Genomic DNA, 26,432 nt, shown 5'->3' on the forward strand with positions numbered 1-26,432 from the left:
CAGAGCAGCCTCGTGATGAGTCCTCTGGAAAGGAACCAATCTCTCCTCAGAGATTGGAGTGGTAATCCTTTAGAGCCATGTAGGCTTTTTTCACCTTAATTTTTGCAGGACAGTATAAAATGGAAAATAAATATCACCTCATCTCTCTGTTTCCATGGTTACGTGTTGTTAATGTTCTGGTTCTCCAGAGTAGCACTCTGCCACTGTGCCTTGTGCTACATTGGTGGATTTAAGCAAGATACTTCCTTATTAAGAAAATTAGGCAGCCATCTTAATGGGAAAGGGCAGATTTCATGCCTCTTTGAAATTTCTCCTTACTATAGGATTGGTATAGAAAACACAGTTTTGAGTATATTTTGGGTGTATTTTGAATGTTGTGGGTTTTTATTTTTTATTTTTTGTCCATGCGTTTACTGGCCTTTTTCTTTTGCAAAATGTTAATATTCTTTAGACCTCTCATAGAACAGGTTCTGAAACTACGGAGTTGTATGATCTAGACAAGCAGCATCTTGTTTTTTTATGTAAGCACTAAGGATCCAATTCAGGCCCGTGTATGTGGCAAGCACTGCTCTAACACTGCGCTATATTAGCAGCCCCAGTTGTCTGATACAGTAAATAAGATCAGCGCTGTGAGCTCTCATATCTCATTTCCTCTAGGCTCCCCTCCACCCCTCAGACAGGGTTTCTCTGTGTACTCCTGGCTGTCCTTGAACTTGATCTGTAGACCAGACTGGCCTCAAACTCAAGAGACCTGCTTGCCTCTGCCTCCTGAGTGCTGGAATTAAAGGCATGGTGGCCTAGTTTTTTAAATTACATTTCTTTGTACTTATTTTTTACATTTTTGTTGTTGTTGTTGTTGTTGTTGTTGTTGTTGTGGGGGGGTGTATTAGTTGGGGGCTTGTATAATGGCATGTGGAGGACAAAGGACAGTCAGTGGGCATTGATCCTCCCCTCTTGCTGGGGTTTCAGTGTTAGGACTCAGACCCTTAGGCTTGATGGCAAACACCTCTACTTGCTGAGCCATCTTATTGGCCTCTGATGTATCTATTGTATTTCAGACTGGTGGTGAAATTGGGGTTAGGCATGGTTTGAGGAAGGCCAGGTTATTTGTGCGATGTATTCTGTCCTCGTCTTTTGAGGTTTGAACAGCTGGCACTTCTTGTACCAGGAAATAACTTGAGGCATATTGTCATCGTCAGGGTTTCCTGCTGTGCACAGACACTATGGCTAAGGCAACTCTCATAAGGACAACATTTAATTGTTCAAAGCTTCAAAGGTTCAGTTCATTATCACCATGGCAGCATCCAGGCAGACGTGGTGCAGGAGGACCTGAGAGTTCTCCATCTTCATCTGAAGGCTGCTAGTAGAATTCTGGCTTCCAAGCAGCTAGGGTGAGTGACACACCCACACCCACTCCAACAAGGCCACACCTCCTAATAGTGCCACTCCCTGGCCCAGGCATATACAAAGCATCACAGCATATACTTAGTAGGGCCTCAGATAAGGCAACAGCTGGCTGATTTAAGTCATTTCTACTAAATGAAGCCTCACCCTGAGTGTTAGAGATACAGTGTTGGCTGTGGCAGAGTTCCTGCTCTTTATGAGTAATCCTGACCTTTGTGTAACATGTGGCAAGAAGTGGCTTTAACTCACACACTGGATGCCCTGCTGATGGTAGGATGACTTATTACTGGACCCAGTGGACAGGAGAGCTGGGTAGGCATGGGGGGGTGCGGGGAGACGAAGGTGTGTGAGGGAGAGACGCAAGTGTGAGTCTCTGCTACAGAGGGTGACGTTGGTAAGCTTGAGAATCATGTAAGTTTCACATTGTAGACTGAACAGTGACCACCTTGGTTCAGTACAGAGCTGTGTAATGGAGCCTTTGCTCTGTCTTTGGATTTCCACAGCACCAGGCCCCCCCCACCCCCCACAGCCTGAAGTGAAGATATTCTTGCCTTAGGCTCCAGGGTGTTAGGACCATGGGCACATGCCACTGTGCCTAGCTTTGGCTCAGCGACCTTCATTTTCCTCAAGGGAATTGCTAAGTTAATTTAAAAGTATCTTATAGTTTGATAAATAATATATGTTTATGTGGTTCTTATACATTTAAAAGGTATAAGAAGATAAGGGCAGGACAGATTACTTGGGCAGCTCACAAAGGCCTAGATCTCTCTCATGGGGATCCAACACCTTGTCTGGACTCTGAGAGCCCTGCTCTCATATGTGCATGTGGGTTTGTTTGTTTGTTTGTTTGTTTTCTTTGGAGCAAGGCTTTTCTCTGTAACCCTGACTGTACTAGGAACTCTGTAGACCAGGCTGGCCTCGAGCTCAGAGGTCTGCCTGAGTTGCTTTTGGTCACAGTATCACAGCAGCAGAAAAGCAAATTAGAATAGAACTTGCTGCTAGGGTGACAGGGTATTGCTGTAACTGACCTGACCATGTTGTCTTGGGGGAGGATTGTGGAAGGAGTTTGGAACATTGGGCAGGAAATGCTACTGAGTGTTCAGAGCTTATTGAGCTGTGTGAGAACTTGGAAGGTGATGCTGAGAGCTGTGCCAACGGTGGAGGCCCGGCTTGGGAAGTTCCAGAGGGAAGTTTGACAGTTCCTTAAAAACTCTAGGGGGAATTGGTTATGTTTGTGAAATTTGAATTAAGAATCTGTAGTTGTGGTTAGATGTGACTGATAACTGGCTATGATTCAGAAGGGCTCAGCACCACTCAAGTGGAACTGCTTCACTTGGAACAATTGATGCTGAGTAGCTGGAACTGAGAATCAGCTGTGATTAACTGGAGACCAGCATCACTGAGGGGAAATCTTCTGGGAGTTATTATCTCAGGGTCAGCACACAGAGGCTGTGGCTGAGAGGTGACCGAATCTATAGTTCATTTTGGCTTTGATAATGTGTAAGTTTCTTTCATGTGGTCCTGTTGCTGTTTTTCCATTTTATGTGCATTGGTATTTGCTTGCGAGTTGCCATGTGGGTGCTGGGATTTGAACCTGGGTCCTCTGGAAGAGCAGTTAGCGCCCTTGATCACTGAGCCATCTCTCTAGCCCGTAGTCCTGGTTTTAAAGACACGAAGGGGTCATAGACAGCAGCAGAGGCTTGGCACTTTTGAGAGGACAGGAGAGGCCATTGGATATACCAGTACAATGGGATGACCACCAAGGTCAGCAGCAGCTTTGGTCCTGGCCTCTGAGGCACGGTGCATGTGCTGTGAATGGCAGAGCTGGAGAAATAGAGCTATCTAGGCCTTTGGAACCCAGAAGATCATGAGTGGGTCCCAGACAGTAAAGGTGGAGGGTTTTTTTTTTTTGAGACAGATTTTCTCTTTGTAGCCCTGACTGCCCTGGAACCGGCTCTGTAGCTGACCTCAGACTCATAGAGCCGCCTGCCTCAGCCTCTTGAGTGCAGGGATCAGAGGCGTGTGCCACCATGCTGGGCCTGAATTGAAATTATTTTTTAAAAAAATTATTTATGCCGGGCGGTAGTGGTGTACGCCTTTAATCCCAGCACTTGGGAGGCAGAGGCAGGCGGATTTCTGAGTTTGAGGCCAGCCTGGTCTACAGAGGGAGTTCCAGGATAGCCAGGGCTACACAGAGAAACCCTGTCTCAGAAAAAAAAAACCAAAAAAAAAAAAAAATATTTTATATGAGTACACTGTAGCTGTCTTCAGACACACCAGAAAAAGGCATTAGATCGCATTACAGATGGTTGTGAGCCACCATGTGGTTGCTGAGAATTGAACGCGGGACCCTTGGAAGAGTAGTCGGTGCTGTTAACCGCTGAACCATCTCTCCAGCCCAAAGACTGAACTTTTTTTTTTTTCGAGACAGGGTTTCTCTGCATAGCCCTGGCTATCCTAGAACTCACTCTGTAGACCAGGCTGGCCTCGAACTCAGAAATCCGCCTGCCTCTGCCTCCCAAGTGCTGGGACTAAAGGCGTACGCCACCACCGCCTGGCTAAGACTGAACTTTTAAAGTGTTAAAAATTTTTAAGACTGTGAGACTTTTAAAGTTATATTTTATTTTATATTGCAATATTAATATCTACATTTCAGGGACAAATGAGAAAAGAAAGACTATAGTTGAATAGTGATGTGTCGTGTGTCCAGTTAACCAGTGCTCAGTTGGGCTTGCTAAGTTGTGACAATCTAGGGTCATCTGGAAAGAAAGAACCCCAACTGAGAAAATGCCTCCGTCACATTGGCCCATAGGTAATTTTTCTTAATTAGTGGCTAACGCAGGAGGATCCAGCCCAGTGTGTGTGATGCCGTCCATCCCTGAGCAGGTAGTCTACTTGGATAAGAAAGCAGACTGCTGGGCAAGCCATGGAGAGCAAGTCAGCAAGCAGCACCCTCCATACAGAATCTTGCTTCAGTTCCTGCCTCCAGGTTCTCCCTGGGTTCCTGCTCTGGCTTCTTGAAGAACAGAGAGCTTTAAGAGGAAACCAATTCCTTCCTCCCGGGTTGTTTTTGGTCTATGACAGTAGAACTCCTGACTAGAACGGCTTTGGGTGAAGTAGCCTTCAGGTAAATAGGCTTATTAAAGCACATGACAGGGAATGTGGGCACCCAAGTGAGTGCCCACTCTGGAGAGCATCCCACCTTGATGGAGGGGTGGCTACTCTCCTTTCTGGCTGTTGCTGACTTAGGTGTGATGTGGAGTCCTTTGACTGGGTTGAAGATGGACAGTGGAGAGGATGGTGTGGCCCCTCCTATAGCACTCACTGTCTCCTCTACCGTCTGCTCAGTCAGCGGTCCTGCTGGAGTTTCTCTTCATCCCTAGCTTTCCTTTCCATGTCTCTCCCCTTCCCCTTCTCCTTTCCTCTTTCTTTTGTTTCTCTTCCTGTAGCCAGCCTCAATGAAGACCTACTCGCTCATCTCTAAGTTTGAAGGACTGTGAATGTAAAGGGAACTAACTAGGAGGTTAAGCAATCAGAATTGAGAAATTTGGGTGGGAAAGATGGCTCAGCAGGTAAAGATGCTTCCTGTCAAGTCTGAAGACATGAATCCAATCTCTGAACCTACTCTGTAGAAAGAAGAAACCAACCATAAGTGTCTCTCGGACTTCACACATAATCACTCTCCAGGTCCTCATGCAAACAAACAGATGGAGGAGTGGGATAAAAACATTCTTAAAAGAAATAGATGTTAATTACTGAGCATTACTGGAAAACACCAGCACCATTGCCATACACATTACAGTTGATAGCATGCTTTCTTCCATATTGTTTAGTTTTTAAGCATCCTGATGAGGCAGGTTTTATCATCTCTGTTTGATAGTAGATAGAACTGAAAGTGAGGTAAGGAAATGGTTATGTGTGCGTTCCTGTTCTGTGGCTTGTTTCATGTCATCAGGAACGTTGATGACATATACGTACGTATACAGCTGGCAAGAGTAGAGACGTCACTGTGACCTCCATTGAGTGCAGGACCCACACTAGACATAGGTGGGACATGTGGACTGTGGGTGCATGAGGCAGTCCTGTCATCCGGACCCACCTAACGCTTCTCTTCTTCTTCCCCAGCATCTGCTACAAGCCTCAGTGGATCTGACAGTGAGACCGAGGGGAAGCAGCCCTGCTCTGATGATTTCAAAGATGCCTTCAAAGCAGATTCCCTTGTGGAGGGAACATCGTCCCGATATTCCATGTATAACAGTGTTTCCCAGAGGCTTATGGTATGTCTTGGCTTAGAATGGACTTCTAAAGTTGCCCAAAAGAGGGAGAGGAAGAGGGCCAGGGTGTACTGGTGTTGGGGAGTGGGGTGGGGCACAAGTTAGCACAGGATATAGGTTCTGAGTATTTTTTTCTCTTTCTGGCTGTTTATTTATTTATTTTGGTTTTTCTTTTTTCTTTTCCTTTTTCTTTCTTTCTTTCTTTTTTTTTTTTTTTCTTTTTGTTTTTTTGAGACAGGGTTTCTCTGTGTAGCCCTAGCTCTCCTGGAACTCACTCTGTAGACCAGGCTGGCCTCGAACTCAGAAATCCGCCTGCCTCTGTGTACTGGGATTAAAGGTGTGCGGTATCATGCTGGGCTATTTTGGTGTTTCAAGACAGAAGGTTTCTCTGTGTAGCCCTTGCTATCCTGGAACTAACTCACTCTGTAGACCAGGCTAGCCTCAAACTCACAGAGATCTGCCTGCCTCTGCCTCCTAAAGGGCGGGATTAAAGGTGTGTGCTACCACCACCCCGTGTTTGGCTGTTGAAATTTAGTAGAGAAAGAGCAGCCTCCTCAGACATGTCTGTCCTATCGGCGTCATCCGTGAAAAGTGTCAGGATGTGCTGTCCTGCAGAACTGGATCACAGCTCAATGTCCTCACTAATTCGTGACCATCATAAGTATTTGTGAATATGCTTTGCTGGACTGGGTGCATGCCAGCGGTTGTGGAGGCTTTGTGCTGCCTTTGCTCTAGTGAAGACTCTTAAAGGGAAAGACTCGATGCCTTTTGATTCTGAGGTGCTGAAAAGTAGGCAGCATGATCTATCTCCATGTAAGACCCAGCTCTCTCTCTGCTTTCGTACCTACTTGCAGGAACCAAGATGAGAAGGGAAGCCGCTCACTCTCTATAAAATGTAGCGGCTGTATAAAGTTTAGAGATGGCCACGTTTGCCTCTCTTCAGCTTCACCAATGTCATGGTGGGCTCCTGTAATTTTGTTGGATTTAGATTCAGAATGAGGCGTGCCCTGCTGAAGTCTTAGGTCAGGCTCTAACCTGAAGCTTGTAAGCTTTGGGTAGGTGGAGCATGGGAAAGCTCAGGACTAAGATCCTGGGAAAGGGTCGTGGCTCTACAGAGTCTGCCCATGCCTAAGCTTCAACAACAGCTTTCAAATGGAATGGAGACCCCCTCTCCCCAGGAGGAATTAGTTCTTGGCACTGAAGTTCCTCAGTTGGGTAAGAGTCGTGGGATTTGGGATTTGGGTCCCTGGTCATGGAGGTCTTACCTTTGTCTAGTAACTCTGGGGTCTAGCGTGCACATATTTATACCTTTAACTGCCATTAAGGCATTTCTGTGCCAAGCCCTCCACGTGTCCTCCCTCTCTGTTTTACATGAAGTGAACTTTTCAAATTACTCTGCTAACTGATGGTTCCTGTGAGCCCTCCCTGTCCTGGCCTGAAGGCCACATGCCTGGGCAAAGGGTAAGACCAAGCTCCTGCTTGACTTGACACTGCTGTGTCCTGAATGAGGTTCTCTCTGAGCAGGGTTCTACTCTGGAGTTCCTGTTCATTTAGTCAGACAAAATGGCTGCAAACGTCCAGTGAGATTCATTAAGTATTTTTGGTGCTTTTAATTACAGTGCTACAGTGATTTATCTAACTTGGGGTTGCCCTAGACTTTCACCTGCAGAGCAGACACTGGCCCACAGTGAGTTAGGTATGCTTCCTGCCATTGTTAGGCTAACAGGCAGACTGTAGGCCTCAGTCATCGATACTTCTCAGGGTTTATCACTGCGGATGGCCTGTGATAGAGACTAAATAAATGTTTGTCACTGAATTAACTGTGCTTTGTTCTTTTTTTCAGGCCAAGATGGGCTTCAGGGAAGGCGAGGGATTGGGTAAATACAGCCAGGGTCGGAAGGACATCGTGGAGACCTCCAATCAGAAAGGTCGACGTGGTTTGGGTCTGACGCTGCAGGGCTTCGATCAGGAGCTGAATGTGGACTGGCGAGATGAGCCGGAGGTAACTGGTGAGGGTGGGAAACAGGAGAGCTGCTGGTGTTCTGGAGTGAGTGGGTGGTTCTCTGAAACCGTAGTTTAACAAATTAGAACCCTTGGGAGGCAGTTTGAGTAGGGTCCTATGTCAACTTAACACCAGATTGAGTCATTTAGAAGGGAGAACTCAATTGGGCAGCAGATTGGACAAGTCTCTGGTGCACTATGCGATAGATGGGGGAGGGCATTGATGGTGGCGCATGCCTTTAATCCCTGGGAAGGAGAGGCAGGCGATATATGAGTCCAAGGCCAGCCTGGTCTTCAGTGTGAGTTGCAGGACAGCCAGGACTTCACAGAGAAACCCTGTCTCAAAAAACAAACAAACAAAAAGGAAAGACTCATCAAGCAGCCACCCCTCCATGACCTCTGCATCAGCTCTGCCTCCAGGTTCCTGCCCTGGGTGAGCCTAGTCGCTTTCCTTCTCAATGGCGTCTTGGTTGTGGTGTATCATCACAGCAGTAGAAACCCTGAGGCAGAAAAGAACCCTTGGAGCAGCATGCAGAGGCTACTGCGTGTTCTGCTTTCTAGGACTAAGGCTAGCAGACAGAGTATGGAAGAGGAGACTGGCTACACAAAGCCCTTTGGAGGCTAAGTGGGATGTTCCTCGCAGCCCTCACAGGCTAGGGAGCTCTCTCTGCTAGGAGGGCTGGACAGGCAGGTGAGCACCCCTGCCTGCTCGTGTGCAGGACAGAGTAGGAGCCTCTTAGTTTCTGTCCTCTCAGGTTTGTCAGCCAGGTCCTGAGCAGGTGCTCACTTGAGTGCTGCTCCTGCTATGCAGGCAGCTCGATTGTTTATTACTTGATTGTATTTGTTGTGAGCCAAAGAAACTTCTGCAGGATTGAGAATCAAACTTTAGATCTTACACATTCCAGGAAAGCACTGACCACCAAGCCATAGCTCCAGTCGGAAGAGAAGCTTTTTCTTCGTTATGCACAGATAGTGTTGAGGTTTTACCCATTTATTCCTCAAGGCTTTGAGGTGCCAAGGTTTGATAAAAGCACCCGAGGACAGCAGTGATCTAAGCGCTGCAGAGCTGAGGTCAGGGAACTGCACAGTTGTCTGACCACAGCATGGTGGCTGTAGTCAGGCAGCAGTGGCTCTGAATGCCAGGAAACCGCTGCGGTACTTGACTCTGTGACATCTCAGGGAAAGGAGGCCAGTGAGCTGTGTATGGAGAAAATGTACTGGGATTTTCTCTGATTCTGACGGGCCCTGACCTAACAGCTGCATGGTGGGCCTGCTCTGTTGCCTCATAGCTGTGGATGCGACACTGTAGGATGGGGTAAAGATTTATAGTTGTGGCTACATGCAGCTGTGGCCTTAGAAAGACCGAGTGTTTTCCTCATCTTCATTTGTGTGGAACAAGTAAGTAATGGCTCAGATCCTTTCATGGGGCAGAACATGAATACACTTTGTTAAATTTGAAAAATGAAAGTCGATTGTAAAAATCGATTTTTAAGAAGATAGGCTATAAAAAAATCCCTTTTCTGTGGTGAGGCTATTGCTGTTACCATCAACCGTAATTCACTTGTCTCAGGCAGAGGCTGCCAGCAAAGAAAGAAGGCCTTGGCTGCATAGTCAGGTGAGAGCCACTTCCTTAATGCGAGTGAGGCTAGGTGGGGCACAAGGAGAGTGGTGGCTCGTGGAGCCCACTTGTCTTTCAAGGTTTGACGTCTCAGGCAAATCTACCCCCTGAGTAGTCTTATTGTACAGGCGTCCGTGGGGAGATTGGTTTTGTTTTTACCCATCAAAGGGTGTGTTTGGGTTTCTTGTCGTGTACTGCGTATAGTTTGCATTTATGCTTAAAGGTGTGGATTAGACGGGGAGAAGAAACCATACCTTATTACCAGATCCATGCATAAAGGCTGTGGTGATTTTCCTTTTTAACTTTTCTGTCTTGATAGTGGTTGCCTTGCCCCAAGACTTTGCATTGTGATACCATTTTATGCCTTTCAGAGCATGTAATATTACCTTTAATCTCATTGCCTCGGTTTTCAGTGATAATTCTTGCTTGTGAAGCAGTCTGCAAAGCTGCCACTCAGGTTAGCCACTGGGGTAGGAGCCTCAGTGTTCTAGTCCTGGACTCACTGGTCAGTGATTTGGAGACTGAAATCTATTCAGTCCCCACCTCTGAGCAACCTCAACAGTGTGCTCTGCAAGGGGAGTCAGTGCAGGGCCTGGTGAGAGCCCTGCTCAGCCATTAGATCTGGTCTGCTGTCCTGGAGTCGGTGCTGGGGACACAGTCTGCTGTTTCCTGGATTATGTTGTGAACAGAACTAAGAGGCTTTAGGACGGTTGTAATTATGTGACACTGCCTAGTTATTTCTCTGACCTCAGTCCTTATTCAATGCTTTAAGCCAAAGACTCTTCCTGCATTCTGCAGTTGAGTGTTTACACACAACAGACAGTCATCAAGTAACACTGTAACAGACGAGAGGAATCCTGATGATCCAGAAACTTCCTAAAGGATTCGAAGCAGAGTCTGAGCTGGGCTCCGGAGTTCTAGCTTCGATTTCTCATGTCTGACCACTTGTATTTCACATCACCAGCTTAGGTCCTTCTCAGCCTGTCCGAGTCCCTCGAGTTGTTTTGGGGAAACCCTAGTGAGTTGGGCAGAATCCTAAGGCCTGTCTCATCTGACTTGTCTGCCTTGTTTTTTTGTTTTTAGCCCAATGCCTGTGAGCAAGTGTCGTGGTTTCCAGAATGTACCACTGAAATTCCTGACTCTCGGGAAATGAGTGACTGGATGGTCGTAGGAAAGGTAGGCTCTCTGGGCTCTCTAGAAAACATACCCCTCTCTGCCTTTGCTTTTCTTTCCCTTGGGTCTGATGTGTGCTTACTGCAGTTAGAGAAATGTGGAAGTGGTATCATGGGTGTGCCCCAGGAGGTGTGGCATGAAACCTGGAAAGTAGAAACAGTTACCCTTGTTTCCCCTCAGTGGGTGCCTTAGGAGTCACCTGTGTTGTGTCTGTGCAGCCTCTGCTCACTGCTAGTCCCTGTTCAGGGAGGACAGGACAGCATTCTGTCCTCAGAGTGACAAGGGCATTGTCAGCAAAGGCACTTGTTTAATGTCATACTAGAAAACTGAAAGTAAGGTGAGTGGTCACCACTCAGTGTGGTCTCGGGAGCGGGGGGGTGGGGGGGGAGGATAGGGTGACCCCAGGAGTGCTCCGGGGTCCAGCTGCCTTCATGACCCCCCTGATCTCCATGTGTCTAATGGGGCTTTCCAGAGGCCAGTGCCTGCCTGCAACAGCTGATTAAGATGCAAATCAAGGCAGGGGACCAGCCCCTTCCTTGTCCAAGCCACACAATGAAGAATGTCCAGGAGTAAACTTTGTTTTGAAAATGTTATTTTAAATAAAACGATTTAGCACATTACTTTTTTGAAGTAATGAACATTTAAGAATCTCAGTTTTGATTTCTTTTAATAAACTACTATCTAATTCATATAAACAATAGCTCTTGGGAGGTTTTGTTTGTTTTTTTGTTTTTAGAGTTTTAGGGATTGAACTTGTGTATACCAGACACAAATATTCTATTCTGAACTATATATACCCTCAGCTCCCTCAGTGACTTTGAGAAGTGTAAAGTTTGACATTAGACCAGAGAGATGGCTCAGTGGGAAAAGACACTTGCCTGATGAAATGTGGCTGCAGAGAACCAACTCGTGAGATTGTCCTCTGAACACTACGAGCATGTCATTGCTTGGATATACGTTCACATACACACATACACACACATACCCCATGGGAGGGGGGACCTTTAGGACCCGAGAATTTTGGATGCTGTCGTTGAGGTAGTGATGCTTGGATTGGCTGGGCTGGACCTGACATTGGTGAGGACTAGTTGGGTCCTTGTCTTCTGTAAAGCTCGCAAGTCAGTGCCTAGTATCCAGCATTTCTGCTCATGTCAGAGTGAGTGGCTTACTAGATGAAGTACAGGCTTGTCATGTGGGGGAGCCCCGTCTTCTGCCTTTGCTCTAGGGGCAGACAGCTTGTGTATCTCCTTCCTTTATGCTCTTTCCAGCCTCAGCATTTGGGCATGCTGTGACCATATGGTATCCACCCAGAGCTCCCAACAGCCTGCTTCATCTCACAGCCATCTGGAGCACAGCCAGAGGGATTTGGGATTGTCTCTTTGTCCCCTCAAGGATTGCTGATTCTTGGCAGGGACTTAAGTCCCCTCTTGCTCTGAGCACTCCCTAATCTCTCACTCTTCAGGAAATAGTTACACTGGGTCAGTATTTATGATTTCCTTCTCCCCACAGAGAAAGATGGTTATTGAAGATGAAACAGAGTTCTGTGGGGAAGAGCTGCTTCACAGCATGCTCAAGTGTAAGGTAAGGCTGGGCTGGGCCAGGCGGGAAGCTGTGGGTAAGGGCATGGGGCCTTTGTTTGTTTGTTTGTTTGTTTGCTTGCTTGCTTGCGGGAGTGTGGTTAAGTTTTTTCCTGGAGATGGGAATGGAAGTATATGTGGTGGTGTGTCCAAGGCAGTGCTTTTCTGGTAACTCTCTGGCCTTAGACTGGTGTGTTGTCCATGTGGTGAGCAGTTAGCAGAGGCCTCACTAAACCTCACTGTGTCAAAGCCTGGTAATACCCAAGGGGCCTGGTGAAGGGAAAGTTGGGAATCATTTTGTAGTATCAAATCAGTATTTAAACCTCATTTCTACAGTGCTTTTGTAACCTTGGGCTAGTAGCTTGGGTGTTTCTGAGTGTCTTCTCTGTTAAGTTGGTGTTGAGTGTTAAATGAAGTGAGGGTGTGTAGCAGTAATTGGGTGTTCGCTTCCTTTGCATCCTCTGACCTGGTGCAGGGCAGGAAGCACACACCAGTTACACTCTGAGGAGGAAGTGGGGTAGAGAAATGAAGGCTACCTCGCAGAGCTCTTCTTTGTGCAGACAGGGTCTGGAATATATCCATAGGGAACCATATCTCAAGTGAAGTGAGGATATCTGTTTCTAAAGGGGAAGTTGGAGAGGACAGAAGGTATGTGTGGTGTGTGTGTGTGTGTGTGTGTGTATGTGTGTATGTGTGTATGGTGTGCATGTACATGCGCTTGTGTTTGTGTGAGTGCTTGTTTGTCTGTTTGTATTGGCTTTTTGAGACAGGTTTTCTCTGTGTAGCCCTGGCTGTCTCAGAACCCACTCTGTAGACCAGGCTGGCTTTGAACTCAGAGATCTGCCTGCCTCAGCCTTCTGGGTGCTGGGATAAATGGCGTGTGCCACCACCCAGCCTGTTTTTAAGTTTTGAGTTCCAGTCAGTAGAGCTGAATGCTGGGACTTGAGTCCCTTGGTAGGTTGTGGCATTATGGGGAAACAGTTTGCTGGGAGGATTAGCTGGACAAGAGTTGGCTTTTTGTGTAGCAGGGGTGCTTTTAATCACTTAACACAAGCCAGGCACCTGCTTCACTGGGCTTTTACCACTTTACAGGTGAGGCAATTGAGGTTCAGGGAGATTGAGCAACTTGTCAGGGCTACACAACTGGCTATTTCAAAGCTGTGATACAATAGGAACCCAGTTCCTTAGAGAGCAAAACCCCTGTCGGACGCCAGAGGGCCTGGGATGGTGATTGCTCTAGAGTGTCTTTCTCTTTTGGCAGAGTGTGTTTGACATCCTGGATGGGGAGGAGATGCGGCGAGCGCGCACCAGAGCCAATCCCTATGAGATGATCCGAGGCGTCTTCTTCCTAAACAGGTGGGCTGGACTTCACTGCTTCCTGTTTGCACATCTCCGCCTTTGATTTGAGCCTTGGTTTTCCATATCCTGGGGTTGACCCATGCTTTTCCATCTTGCTTTGTTACAGGGCAGCAATGAAGATGGCTAACATGGATTTTGTGTTTGATCGTATGTTCACAAATCCCCTGGACTCTTCTGGGGTAAGATTTTGTGGTGTCAAGTGCATTGAAGCTTGGGTAGCCTGCAGATCACCATTTGTTCAGTGCGAGTGTGTTCCTGCTATGCAATAGAGATGCGTTTGCTGCATTCCCCAGATAGAGTCCTTCAGTGCTTCCTGGTCCCAGGAGTGGTCCTGCGTGCCAGGCCCCAAAGATCTGTGATTTCAGCAGGGTCATTTTCTCTTTCTGCTACTCTGAACAAGCTCTGTGTGGGATCGTAATTATGAGGCTTGGCCTTTCTCTAGATGCGGTAGAGCAAAATGATTTTCTGCTCTGTTTCATCTCATTTCTCTGAACGTCAGCCCACCATAGTGATAGAGAAAGCCAAAAGGGAAATTTCATTCTAGAATTCCCTTTGGGGTCAACGAGTTTTTACCCATTCCTAGAAAGTTGGTTTCCTTTCCAGTGACAGGGCCAGGAGCCCGTTGTCCCCAAACCTGTTTCTGCTTTACAAACTCCCATTTTACTAGATTCCGCCCCCTTCACTACTCACCAGCTAGAGGAACTTATTTCCAAGTTCTTTGATGTTTCAGCTCTACCTGCCTAACTACTTGTCCCATGCTGGTAAAAACTGGCACGTAGACCCTCCAGCCTTTACTCATTTGCTTTCCCAGGGCTCTCTCCCATCTTCCAGGGCCAGCAAGCAGCACAGAGGCTCTTGGAATTAGCATCTAGAGAAAGTTAGGTTGATACAATGTTGATTTAATTTTCTGAGCTCCCAGTGATTTCCTGTAAAGCCCCTGCCTAGCAGGGAGGTCCTCAAGCTGATGAGAAGCCACAGCATCATCTGGACTTTGAATCTAGATGACCTCCACAGCTGGAATCTGGTTATTGTGTGGTGCTGTCATGAGAATGAAGTGTAGGCACCAGGACTACCATTCAGGTCCAAGTGGATGCTTGTTACGTAGGGAAATGCCACATGTTTGGACAGCTTCAGGCAGCTGCTTGACCTGAACTGATTGATAGATAACTAGCCAGGGAGAATCACCCTGTCAGTGGTGTGTCTTTGCACTCCCAACGTAAAAAGTGGTTTCTGTCTAGTGCACTGTGTGTTCTTTTTCATCTCCATTCTCCCTGAGGACCAGAGTAAAAGCCTAGCCTAGTGTGTTCCTAGGGAGCTGTTGACAGCAGGCGTGGGAGTGGCCAGAAGCATAGGCACACTGGGGCCTAATGTTTTAGGTCAGACAAATTATTGCCTAAGCACTGGAAAACTGGAAGCTTGGGGTATAGAGAAGGAGAGAGGAGGATTTTGTGCTCAGGATTTTATTTATCTAAGAGAAGCCTGCCTGTAACATGGGATGGAAGACAGTGAATGTGGGTATTCCCTTTCTGTCTTGTGAGTAGCAATAGAGAATTCGACAGGGCCCTTACTCACTTTATGAGTAATACTGCACTTGGCAGATAGAGGAGAAGAATACGGAAATGACTAGAGTTTTGACTCTAAGGAAGTTGATCTAGTTGAATATAATGCCACCGTATATTTGTGGCTAGTTTATAGTTTAGAAAGATTTTTGCCACAGGTTGCATTATTTAATCCTACAGCGGCCTAGAAAAATGCCTACACCCAATTTATAATTGAACTATCGAGCTTAATAGCTTCAGATACGTGCTTGTCCTTGACTGCATAGTGAGGGAGTGGCAGAGCTAAGAACTAGCTATTCCTTCCTGAGCAGACTTCTGGACAGGCCCCTTGTCTCATTACAAGGTCTTGCTATGTAACCCAGACTATCTTTGACTTTGCAGTAATCCTCCTGCTTCAGCTTTTTTCCCAAGTGCTGGATGGTATATGTACAGTACCACGCACCTAGAAGCCACTGGCTTTGAAATCCTAGGATGAATTCCTTGAGTTTCCTGCTTTCCCTTTGGCCAGAGAGGTCGGCGCCCAGGGCTAAGGCATCCATGCTGAGGATTGGTTTCTTCTGTGCAGTGTTAGAGTGCTTAGACTTAGGCTAGGATTCCTGCCTCACACCCACTCTGCTGACTGCAGAACGCTACATGATGGCCTTGGCAAATGCTATTAGGTCTCTTGGTGTATATGTAAATGATTATAATCCCAGAATCCATTCCAGAATACTGGGGTAGAGTAGAGAGCAGGTTGGGGAAGGGCTGATAGGTCCCAGTGTTCCTGGGTGGGCTTGTTAAAGGTTGGTGAGCTTTACTCTGGCTAAAGTTGCTTTCTCCAGAGATGTGCTCACTCGCTAGCCTTTGACACCTAAGAGTGACAGGGTTGCAAATACGTTATGATTTCTGCTCTTATCTAGCAGTCACACAACCCTGGATAGTCTGCCGGCTTTCTCCAGCTTGTAGGATAGGAAGACTGAGGTGGCCCTAGGCAGGAAGGAAGGAATCCCAGAGCAGGCTAGCTGTAGGGATCTGTGGTCACTCACTCTTACAGTTCATAGACAGTTGGGAAGTCACTGTGCTGGCCCAGGGCAATGCGTGAAGCTGAAGCACCTGCTCCTGACCAGTAAAGTGACATGAGGCAGACACAGACTGTCACTAGCCAGGCTGCTGCTGGTGGAGCATACCTTCAACCTTAGCACGTGGGAGGCAGAGGCAGGCGGCTCTGAGGTCAGCCTGGTCTACAGAGCAAGTTCCTGGACAGCCAGGGCTAGAGAGAAACCCTGTCTCAAACTGACTCCTACCTAACCCCCCACCCTCCCCACACACCTAAAAAAGGAGAAAGAAAAAAATACTATCAATAAAAAGGCAAGTGAATTTTTTTTGGGAGGGGGTCTCATCAGTCCTAACATGACATGGGGCCTCTGAGGGTCCCCAGAGACTACTGCCACTAGACTAGCGTCTCCTATGCCTCCTCAGCAGCTCCCAGCATGACCTGGACAAAGGCAAAAGGACACAGGAGGGTAGAATGAGGAAACTCTGGTGTGGTGTGCTTGAGCAGCAAAAGGGAGCGAGTGAATCTGAAGCCTGGACTTGACCAGTGCTGTACTAATCCTGCTCTCGTAGTCCTGACAGCCATGCCGTGCTTATGCAGACTGTCAGGAAAACTGCAGCTACATGAGAAGCATGGGAACTCTGCACTCTGTTGGTTATCGAAGTATAAACTTACTCCAAAATAAAGGCAACTGAAGGACACCACGGGAGGAGGAGCCAGGGAGGGAAGATTGAGGCTGCCCTGTAGGAAGGCAGGCCCTTGAAGCTGGGGGTTTGGGTCATGCTACAGCCACCAGACGGGCTGCTTAGGGAGAGCCGTCTATGCTCAGGCCTCCTAGACTCCGACCCCGCTCTGTGCCAGCTGCTGTGGACACTTGCTGTGTGTCTCAGTATTTCATTCTGTCTGCAGTGTTCCGCTTACCAGGGTATAAGCAAGGGCCAGTGTGGTGAGGGAACGACCCTGAGACATGGAGACAGCACTTAGATAGCCACAGAGGTGCTTGTCTGAGGAGTCTTGAGTCGGCCTGGCTGGGGAAAAGGTGCTAAGGATGTTTTGGGTGAGGAAGCTCCAGTGGGCAGTGGTGACAGTGGTGACCGAGGGGGTGTCTGGGTGTGGGGAGTGCTGGATCATGCTTGCTGATAAGTACTTCTATTCTTTTGCCTCCTCTTCCTGGAGTTCTCCTTTCTTTTCCTCACTGAGCCACCTGTTTCCCGATCTCCTTTTCTTCTACCTCTCTCTGCAGAAGCCACTGCTGAAGGAGTCGGACATTGACCTTCTCTACTTTGCTGATGTGTGTGCAGGCCCGGGAGGCTTCTCCGAGTACGTGCTGTGGAGGAAGAAGTGGCACGCAAAGGGCTTTGGGATGACGCTCAAGGGCCCCAACGACTTCAAGCTGGAGGACTTCTACTCGGCCTCCAGCGAGCTCTTCGAGCCCTACTATGGTAGGGACACTGAGCAGGGCGGGGACTAGGAAATAGGAGGCCGCTCCTCTCCCATGTGGGGACTTCAAGGCCCAAGCTGTTGCTACCTGTGCTCTTCCTGTTCTGCTAGCCAGAATTCACAGATCCTGGTGTGAGGGTCTTAACTCCCATCAAGCATCTGTCTTGGTTTTTGTTTTTTCAACCACAGGCCTGCACTCCCTAGGTAAACTCATCAAAGCCGTACAGTTCTCCTTGCAGGATGGTGGTTCTTGTGTGGTGACGGGGGTAATGAAACTGCCTGATTCCTAGCTGGAAACTGGCAGTTATTAACAAAGCTGGGTCATAAGCCCAGCTGCAGCCCTGTGTGTTGTATGCACTGCACTCACTAGCAGCTCGGCAGTTACAGCAGTCCCTCTGCCCTGACAGACGGACTGTGCTGTGTCAGCAGATCCTGAATTCTTTCCTAACAGTTCTTATGGAGGTGGTGGTGGTTGTTTTGTTTACTCATGGTTTGTTTTTATTCTCTTTGTTTGTTTGCTTGCTTTGACACAGGGTCTTTATGTAACCCTGGCTAGCCTGGAATTCAGCTGTGTAGACCAGGCTGGCCTTAGTCTTCCACCTGCTTTAGTCTCCCAAGTGCTAGGGTTTGATGTTTTGAGATTGGGGGGGGGGGGTCTCACATTCTAAGCCAATGTAAAACTCCCTGTGTAGCCCAGACTGGCCTTAAATTTATGGGCAGTGTTTCTGCTTCAGCCTCATGAATACCTGTAGGCCTGAGCCCCCATGCCTGGCTAATACTGGGTTTTAAACATAAGTGCTTTGAAAAGCAAGATCCTCTGCTTCAGTTGATAACTTTAGGTTGGTCAGTTCCCTATGAACTGTGGCTTCTGAGAGCAGGAGTTGGCTGTTGCAGGCTTATCAGCATAGTCAGGATGGGTCCTGCTTCTCAGAGCTCCTGGCCTGGCTGCTGGAAGCAGATAAACTCACAGTTTTTTGTGTCCCATCAGGTGAGGGTGGGGTCGATGGAGATGGAGATATCACCCGCCCAGAGAACATCAATGCATTTCGGAATTTTGTCCTGGACAACACAGATCGCAAGGGCGTCCACTTTGTGATGGCAGATGGGGTAGGTGACTGCCTCTGGAAATATACTTTATGGGTGTGTTCTGAATTTAGAGGTTTGTTTTGTTTGTTGTGCTTGAAGTTGAACCCTTGGCCTTGGGCATCCAGAGTAAGTGCTATGCTGAAGACCCCACCCCCACCCCAGTCGCCCTTGAAAAATGCTTTAGTTTTGCTCTTGAGCTGACCCAATAAATGGTAACTCAATGTTCATATCATAGGGATGCACATTTTTATTTATTTTATACATTTTCCTACAATTTTTATAAAGATTCTCCTATTGTAAAAAACATTTGCTTGAGCTCACTGCTGACGGAAAGGCCTCTAGTTGCTGAGGGACTGGTGGAGCGTGGGCCCCAGCTGGGGTCAGCTAGGCAGAACTGAATGGGAGGCACCCTGCCGGCACTTGTCAGCCAGGTTGTTGCTGTTGGAAGCTGTCTCCAGGTGGCTCCTGAGCCTCATGTGCACTGACAGACACTTGAGCAGTAGCAGCAGCAGCAGCAGCAGCAGCAGCAGCAGCAGCAGCAGCAGCACAGAGTCTACGGAGGCCCTTAGCTACCGTGAGCTTCCAAGGGTCTACCCGAGCAGTTCCTTGGGATGCAGAGGGAACCTGCCACCACACTGTTTAGCAGAGGCCCTCTCATCCAGTATCTCATAGCCCAGGGGAGCCCTCTCATGCCAGTCACTTTGGGAGCAAGGACAGACAGAATGCCTACAGGATGGCAGAGCTTGGGTTGAGAAGAGCCTTTGGAGTTCTTTGTGTATGGAAGAAAGCAGAGCGTTAGAGGGATCTGAGGATGCCCTGGCTCCCTGAAACCTGTACACAGTAGGGCAGCGGGTGGACAGGGTTGGGGCAGGCTAAGAGGAAGGGACTGCGCCTGTTGAGCAGATGTGTGGGGTCTGCCAGTTGCCTTTTCTGCCTTTACTGCAGCAGACAGCAGGGCTGCAAACACAAAGATTTTCTGCTTTGAAAGCAGGAGGGCTGGGCTGGCCTTTTGATTTATTTCTGTTATTTATTTTAAATGTTGTATATGGTAATGTGTTGCACAGGATATTTTCATACGAGTTTATATATATTGTACATTGAACATATTCCCACTCTCCCCCTCCCATCTCTATCTTTTCCTTTCTCTTATCTTTAAAATTTCTTTTTTTAGTCAGAGTCTCAAAATAGCTCAGGCTGGCCTCAGACTTTCTGTAAGCTGAAGTTGGCCTTGACTCCTGATCCTCCAGCCTCTACCCCCTAAGTGCTGGGACTACCAGCATGTGCCACCACGCCTGGCTCTGTTTTTGAATACCTAATTAGCTCTAAAACAAATGTGGATTTTGAGAAACATCTTTAAGTCTGGGAGACAATGGTTAACATTACTTTTATAGGACTGCATCGGTGAGATCTGGCCTATGAGGACAGCTTAACAAAAGCTAGCATTCTTGCTCTCTGCTGTACAATTATAATGTACAACATGGTTTGTCCTAAGCTTAGTAGTTTGTCTACTCAGTCTGTTGTGTAACTATTTCAGAACTTGTCATTTTGTAAACTGAAGCTGTAACATTCAGACCAGTTCCTTCTTCTATTGCCTGCCTCCTTTCCTTGGCTGTAAGTGTGGTTCACGGCTGGCAGCTCTTTGCTGAAGGAAGATGCTCTGGGAATCGCATTTTTGGAGCAAGCCCTGGTCTGAGAGAGTGCCAGCTGGAAGGGAAGGGCTCCACAGCCAAGGCAGAGTAGTGGTTATTGTAAGGAAATCCTTGGTCCGATCTTTGTCAGGCCTGGGACTGAAAGACCCCCTCGGGGAGTCCCTCCTCGGGGAGTCCCTCCTCGGGGAGGCGCGCACCCAGTAGGACGCTGAGACCGAACTAGCTGTAACTACACGAGACTTTAATGGCACACAAACACACAAACAACAAAGGAGCGCTCAAGCCAGCATGCTGGGGTTGAAACTCATGCACCGCGCAGGGGGCAGGGGAGTTCGACCCCGGCCCAAACTTTTTACAGGCTTATAAAGGCAAAAACCACAAACCAAAAAGGGGGGAGCCGAAAGAATTTGCGCGGTTACACATGATTGGCTTATTTAAATGTTGGCGGGGTGATTACAAATTAACAGGGTAATACGTGCCGGCTAAGGTGTAGGGAGGCACAAGGGCTTGGGACTTCTCGAGGTCAGCAGGACACCTGGTCAATGTATGGGGGGCTATAGGGAGGCGCCGCCCGGAAGGCGCCATCCTGCCAGATGGCCATTTGGTCTGTCCTGATAGCCCTGGCTAGTTCCTGCATTCTCTTTTTTATCTTTTATGGCCGGACATTCTTAGCTACAGGGTGGGTTTGGCTGTGCCTGGACCCGCCTGGGTCTATTCTTTAGCCCTGAATTTCTTGAACTTAGATACCACAATGCTATAAGACCCAAAATTATAAGTTTTTGCTCTTCAGGACCTTCAGAGGACAGCAGGACATTATTTACCTTTCTATCTGTTGGTTGACCAGTGATAAAGCCAGGGCCTCGTCTCTTTTCTGCCTCACTTGTCCCTGGATTCCCATGTGGAATTCAATGTTTTCTGGACCATTCTTTGGAAAAGCAGACTTGGTCGTGTGGTTTGGGAGTGACAAAGCAGGTGCGTGGCCTGAGTTGAGCAGTGGCTACCATATTACTCTGATCGGTCGGATGGTGGTCGGATGGTGGCCCCGATGAAGCTTAGGTAGGCTGTGCTTCTCAGCCCTTAGTGTCTGTCTCTGGCCTTGTGCTCTGTTTCAGGGCTTCTCTGTGGAGGGGCAGGAGAACCTGCAGGAGATCCTCAGCAAGCAGCTGCTGCTGTGCCAGTTCCTCATGGCCCTGTCTGTTGTCCGCACAGGTGATGTTTCCCCAGCTCCATCCTCTCCAAGGACCCACTGAGACCCTGCTTATAGCTGATAAGTACAGGGGTTGGTTAAGAAATGTAAAAAAGAAAGAAAAAGAGAGGAGAAAGAAACGTTGTATCAATCAGGTGGCTGACCAGAAGAGGAATACAGGGAGGGAAAGGCAAGAGACACCCCCCCCCCCCAAAAGCACTGTCTACAGCTGGCTGTAGCATAAGTTACCTTGGGCTTGTTGTCTTTACTGTCTGAGGTGAACTCCCCCACATCCTGCAGTAGCCACTGATTGCCCTGGGCATTTTGTCTCCAATCCAGGAGGCCACTTTGTCTGCAAAACCTTTGACCTTTTTACACCGTTCAGTGTGGGCCTCATTTACCTCCTGTACTGCTGCTTTGAACGCGTGTGTCTCTTCAAGCCTATCACCAGCAGGCCTGCCAATTCAGAGCGGTAAGACTTCCTCTCTGTCATATCTGGCTAGTCAGCCATCAGCCGCAAACCCTGTGCTTTTGTCTGGCATGAACTCTCAAACTGTTAGGAACCTTGACTTTGGAGACGTGATTCTCCAGTAGAAGACAGGGTCCTTGGTCTTGAATGGTGCCACCTCCACAGCTGTGTTTACCATGCTTGCATCTGGGATTCTCATGTTGGTCCATGAAGAATGTGACTATTAAGAGAGGGTTTAGGTTGGCAATAGGCAAAGGGGTTGTCATACAGAAGTATGCAGGCATCTGGTGCCCACAGACAACATTAAGAGAAAACAAGGCTGATCGATCCGAATTATCAGGTAGCCTGTTAAAGTGCAGCCTTCGCTGGAGACCTTGATCCACTACGTCTGTTAACAGCCTCTCCAAGTCATGTCTGTTGGTACAGGACAGTGGGGAACACCTCTTAGATGGACATACAGTCTCACATATAAAGAAAAGATCTTATATATTTTATTTTGAGATAGGGTTTTACAGTATAGCCCTGGCTGGCCTGGAACCTACTACATAGATCAGGCTGGCCTTGAGCATAAATAAGATAATCCGATTGCCTGTGCCTCCCAAGGAGGATTTAAGGCATATGCCACCAATTTGTATGAAAAGGAGGGACTTGAGGTAACATTTTTTAAGGCACAGTTTGTGTTGCCCTTTGAACTCAGGCTTAAGGTTGACTAGAAAGACTGTTTAGCTCAGTGACTCCAGCAGCAGGGTGAAGGAATGGGCGGGGAGAAGGCTCTTGCTCCTTGGCGTGACAGGGTATCTCCTGCAGGTATGTGGTGTGCAAAGGGCTGAAGGTGGGCATAGATGATGTTCGGGAATACCTCTTCTCCGTGAATATTAAACTCAACCAGCTTCGGAACACTGAGTCTGATGTCAACCTGGTAGTTCCCTTGATGGTGATCAAAGGAGACCATGAATTTAATGACTACATGATACGCTCTAATGAGAGGTAAGCCACCTGGCTGTCTGCTGGTACTGTTGGGGTGTTAAGGATACCTAGAGAACATTCTGTTATCTGGGTTTGCTCTGCTGGTCCTGTTCCAAGGAGTCAGGTGGGTCCCTGGCTCCAGAGTCCTGCCCACAGGAGTCTGGGACTTACGGGGAAAAGAGAGCCTGAGAAGAGAAGTGGCGGTTGGTGCCTTGAGATTACGTGCAAAAGCAAGGGTAGAGCATGTTCTATAGGAGCCCAAACCTTTGTCAGTTGAGGGGTTCTTCGGTGGGTGTTGGGAAGCTATGTTTCCCCCTTCTTTAATTGATAACCCCCTTCCAATCTTCCACCCTCACCCAGGACTGGAGTTACAGGCAGGGGTGAGCCACACCCCACATTGGTGCTAGGAGCTGAATTTGAGTTTTTTGGTTTTTCAAGACACAGAGAAACCCTGTCTCAAAAAAACAAAACAAAACAGGTTTTTCTTTGTAGCCCTGCCTATCCTAGAACTTGTTCTGTAGACCAGGTTACTTGCTTCTGCCTCCCAAGTACTAGGATTAAAGGTGTGGACCACCCCACTTGGCCACTGAAATGTACTTTTTTTTTTCTTTTTTGGTTTTTCTAGTGCAATGTACATTCTTAACTGGTAAGCCATTTCTCTGGCCATTTCTCCTCTTCAGGCTTTTTTTGTTTTGTTTTGTTTTTTTTCGAGACAGGGTTTCTCTATAGCCCTGGCTGTCCTGGAACTCACTTTGTAGAACAGGCTGGCCTCGAACTCAAAAATCCACCTGCCTCTGCCTTCCAAGTGCTGGGATTAAAGGCGTGCGCCACTACCGCCCGGCCAGACTTTTTTTTTTAATATTTATTTATTTATTTATTTATTTATTTATTTATTTATTTATTTATTTATTTAATGTATAGGAGTACACCATAGTTGTCTTCAGATCCACCAGAAGAGGGCATCAGATCCCATTACAGAAGGTTGTGAGCCACCATGTGGTTGCTGGGAATTGAACTCAGGACCTCTGGAAGAGCAGTCAGTACTCTTAACCGCTGAGCCATCTCTCCAGCCCGACTTTTTTTTTTTAAGTGTTAGTTTTTTGTTTTTGTTTTAGTTTTTTTGTTCTTTTAAATAAGTACTGCATTAAAGGCTCTCCATGTATTTTGGGCATTAATCTCTTACTAGACTTGAATGTGAAATACTGTTTCCTGGTCTGTATTTTCTTTTCACTGTATTATGTCCTTGGTACGGAAGTTTGTAACATCAGTGTGGTCTGGCTTACTCATTTTCTTATTGTACTTCTAGTATGAGGCCTCTCCCTGTGTTTTTTTGTAAATTTATAAGTTTTGCCCATGTGTTGAGATATTTTATTTTTAATTATTTTTTGGATATGGCATTAATTTTTTTCAGATCTTCCAGACCGTCCTTTCTTTATGAAATGGACTTGGCACACTTTCCAAAACTCTTTTGCTACTTGATTAGCAATGCTAATAAACAGTAGTAAATGAGTATTTATTTCTAGGCTTTCTATCTTGTTCCAGGGGCATGTCATCTGTGAAGTGAGATAATTTTATTTCCTTTCCAGGTTGGCTATCTCAAACTTTAAAATTTTGATAATGAGATCCAACTAGGCTTTTTTTCTTCTTCTTCTTTTTTTGGTGAATGATTCATTTTCTTTCCAAAAAGTCTTAGTTTGCGTGCTCTGTGTAGCTCTGGGTGGTTAGAACTTGCTGTCTTCCTGCCTCGGTGATCATCCTGAGTGCTAGGATCACAGTGTCTTCTCTGTCCTTGGTATTTCCTGACACACTGACTCTTCCAAAAGTTCTAGCTTCCTTCCTGGAGCACCAAGTTCCTATTTGCAATCATTCCGTTTCAGCCTGTAGACTTCATTTTAGAGACACTAGCTCTGGCTTTTGTTTATTTAAAACTGCATTTTTTAGGCATCGTGGTGTGCACCAGTAACCCCACCACTCAAGGCAGGAGATTCCTGTACTTCCCCGGACAGGCATGGCTACATAGTGAGACCCAAACTCAAGAAACTCAAGAAACAACATATAAAATATCACAGAAAAGCACGTCTTTTATTTTTGAGGAACATTTGAATTGGATATGGAATTTTTCTTTGACCACTTTAAATTAGACCATTCCACACTTCCTCCTTCCCTTTCTTCTGATGGGAAGCTCACCCTTGGGTTTTAAAAATATTTATTTTCTTTCCTTTTTGTTTTGTGTCTGTGCACATGAGTGCCATTGCCCATAGAAGTCAGAGGCATTGGAAAGCCCTCCCCCCACCACCAGCTGTAGTTCCCGGTGGTTGTGAGCCATTTGATGTGGGTGCCCTTAACCACAGAGCCACTCCAGCTCCCACCATTGGCCTTGTCATTGTCTTCTTGTGTATCATGTGTCGTTTCCTCTGGTTGTTTTCAAGAGGCCAGAGGTTGACATCAGGTTGTCAGTTGCTCTTCACCTTATGTATTAAGGGAGGATCTCTCACTTGACCCTAGAGTTCACCAAACTCACCTAGTCTAGCAAGCCAGCTTGCTTGGGGAGGTGGGCAGCCACCTCCAGAGTGCTGAGATTCCAGGTGAGTTCCCGTGCTCGTCCAGCGTTTATTCAGGTCCTGGGGATGGGCTTTGTTGTTCCTTAGTCAGTTCTTTAAGGGAAGGGGAAGAGCCTTCTCAGCAGGACTTGTGTCTGAGTGTCTCCCGAGTTCCACTCAGTTCTCTTCTGCTGTCTTTGGGCCCCACGGAACTGCTGAGTGGGCCCGCTTACCTCACCGCGACTCCGGTGGCTTCTGCTCTGGCTACTGTGCTGATGTCGATGTGTGTCTTCTTTTTTCCTAGCTACTGCAGCCTACAGATCAAAGCTCTGGCCAAGATCCACGCCTTTGTGCAGGACACGTGAGTGCTGCATGCCCACCGGCTCTTTCTCTTTCCTTTCTTCCTTCCCTCCCTCTCTCCCTCCCTCCCTTCAGGTTTTTGAGACAGATTTCTGTGTAGCCCTGACTGTCCTCATACTCAGAGATCCTCTGCCTGCCTCTGCCACCTGAGCACTGGCATTAAAGGCATGTGCCACCACTGCCTGGTGACAGTCAACTCCTGTTTCTTTAACAGTGATTTAAAGCCACTCTTGTGGGTTCCTTTTGCCTTGTGGAATATCAGCATAGTGACACTTCTTTGAGAACAAAGGAGAAATCAGAATGTGCTGGTGGGTGGAGGGAAGGGCGTGTATAGGGGATGCTGGCCTCCTGGTGGTGCTGGCTACAGTCTGTGGGAAGGGAAGTGATTTCAGTCTATAAGTTCTGAGCTGTCTCTAGAGGCTAGTCCATTGTCGCAGGTGTACTCCTTTAGGTCATAAAAGGCTCCGCTTTTGTTCCCTAGGACCCTGAGTGAGCCTAGGCAGGCAGAGATCCGCAAAGAATGCCTCCAGCTGTGGAAGGTAAGCAGCCTATTGTCCCTCCAGGCCAGGAAGCTGGAGTTAACAGTGGGATTGTCACCTTTATTCCCCACCTGAAAGGGTGCCCAGCTCCTTAGCATGCTGCAAGTTACCTCTTTGGCTCTCTGACAGCTTGGCCAGCAGCTGGGTCAAAAGAACACAGGTTCTGGGCAAGCTGCATTTTACCCTGATGGCACCATAT

The 26,432-nt window shown here is 47.5% G+C and overlaps 1 protein-coding gene and 1 long non-coding RNA gene across 2 annotated transcripts in view; both read left to right on the top strand.

Moving 5' to 3' along the window:
• Gm28043 (predicted gene, 28043) overlaps nt 1-26,432 on the top strand; it is a 91,191-nt gene that overhangs the window by 53,821 nt on the left and 10,938 nt on the right. Inside the window, exons 8-20 of the long non-coding RNA NR_132314.1 lie at nt 5,530-5,681; nt 7,522-7,680; nt 10,381-10,473; nt 11,980-12,051; nt 13,309-13,403; nt 13,513-13,585; nt 17,300-17,440; nt 18,427-18,545; nt 21,286-21,382; nt 21,699-21,831; nt 22,636-22,815; nt 25,639-25,695; nt 26,176-26,233. This is a non-coding gene — a long non-coding RNA (predicted gene, 28043). The remainder of the gene's footprint in view (nt 1-5,529; nt 5,682-7,521; nt 7,681-10,380; nt 10,474-11,979; nt 12,052-13,308; nt 13,404-13,512; nt 13,586-17,299; nt 17,441-18,426; nt 18,546-21,285; nt 21,383-21,698; nt 21,832-22,635; nt 22,816-25,638; nt 25,696-26,175; nt 26,234-26,432) is intronic.
• Nucleotides 1-26,432, top strand: part of Cmtr1 (cap methyltransferase 1) — a 45,385-nt gene that overhangs the window by 8,015 nt on the left and 10,938 nt on the right. Inside the window, exons 3-15 of the mRNA NM_028791.6 lie at nt 5,530-5,681; nt 7,522-7,680; nt 10,381-10,473; nt 11,980-12,051; nt 13,309-13,403; nt 13,513-13,585; nt 17,242-17,440; nt 18,427-18,545; nt 21,286-21,382; nt 21,699-21,831; nt 22,636-22,815; nt 25,639-25,695; nt 26,176-26,233. Coding sequence (NP_083067.1) covers nt 5,530-5,681; nt 7,522-7,680; nt 10,381-10,473; nt 11,980-12,051; nt 13,309-13,403; nt 13,513-13,585; nt 17,242-17,440; nt 18,427-18,545; nt 21,286-21,382; nt 21,699-21,831; nt 22,636-22,815; nt 25,639-25,695; nt 26,176-26,233 — 1,487 coding nt within the window. The remainder of the gene's footprint in view (nt 1-5,529; nt 5,682-7,521; nt 7,681-10,380; nt 10,474-11,979; nt 12,052-13,308; nt 13,404-13,512; nt 13,586-17,241; nt 17,441-18,426; nt 18,546-21,285; nt 21,383-21,698; nt 21,832-22,635; nt 22,816-25,638; nt 25,696-26,175; nt 26,234-26,432) is intronic.

This window comes from Mus musculus, chromosome 17 (genome assembly GCF_000001635.26).
Source record: "Mus musculus strain C57BL/6J chromosome 17, GRCm38.p6 C57BL/6J".
In the NCBI taxonomy this organism is placed as follows: Eukaryota; Metazoa; Chordata; class Mammalia; order Rodentia; family Muridae; genus Mus; species Mus musculus.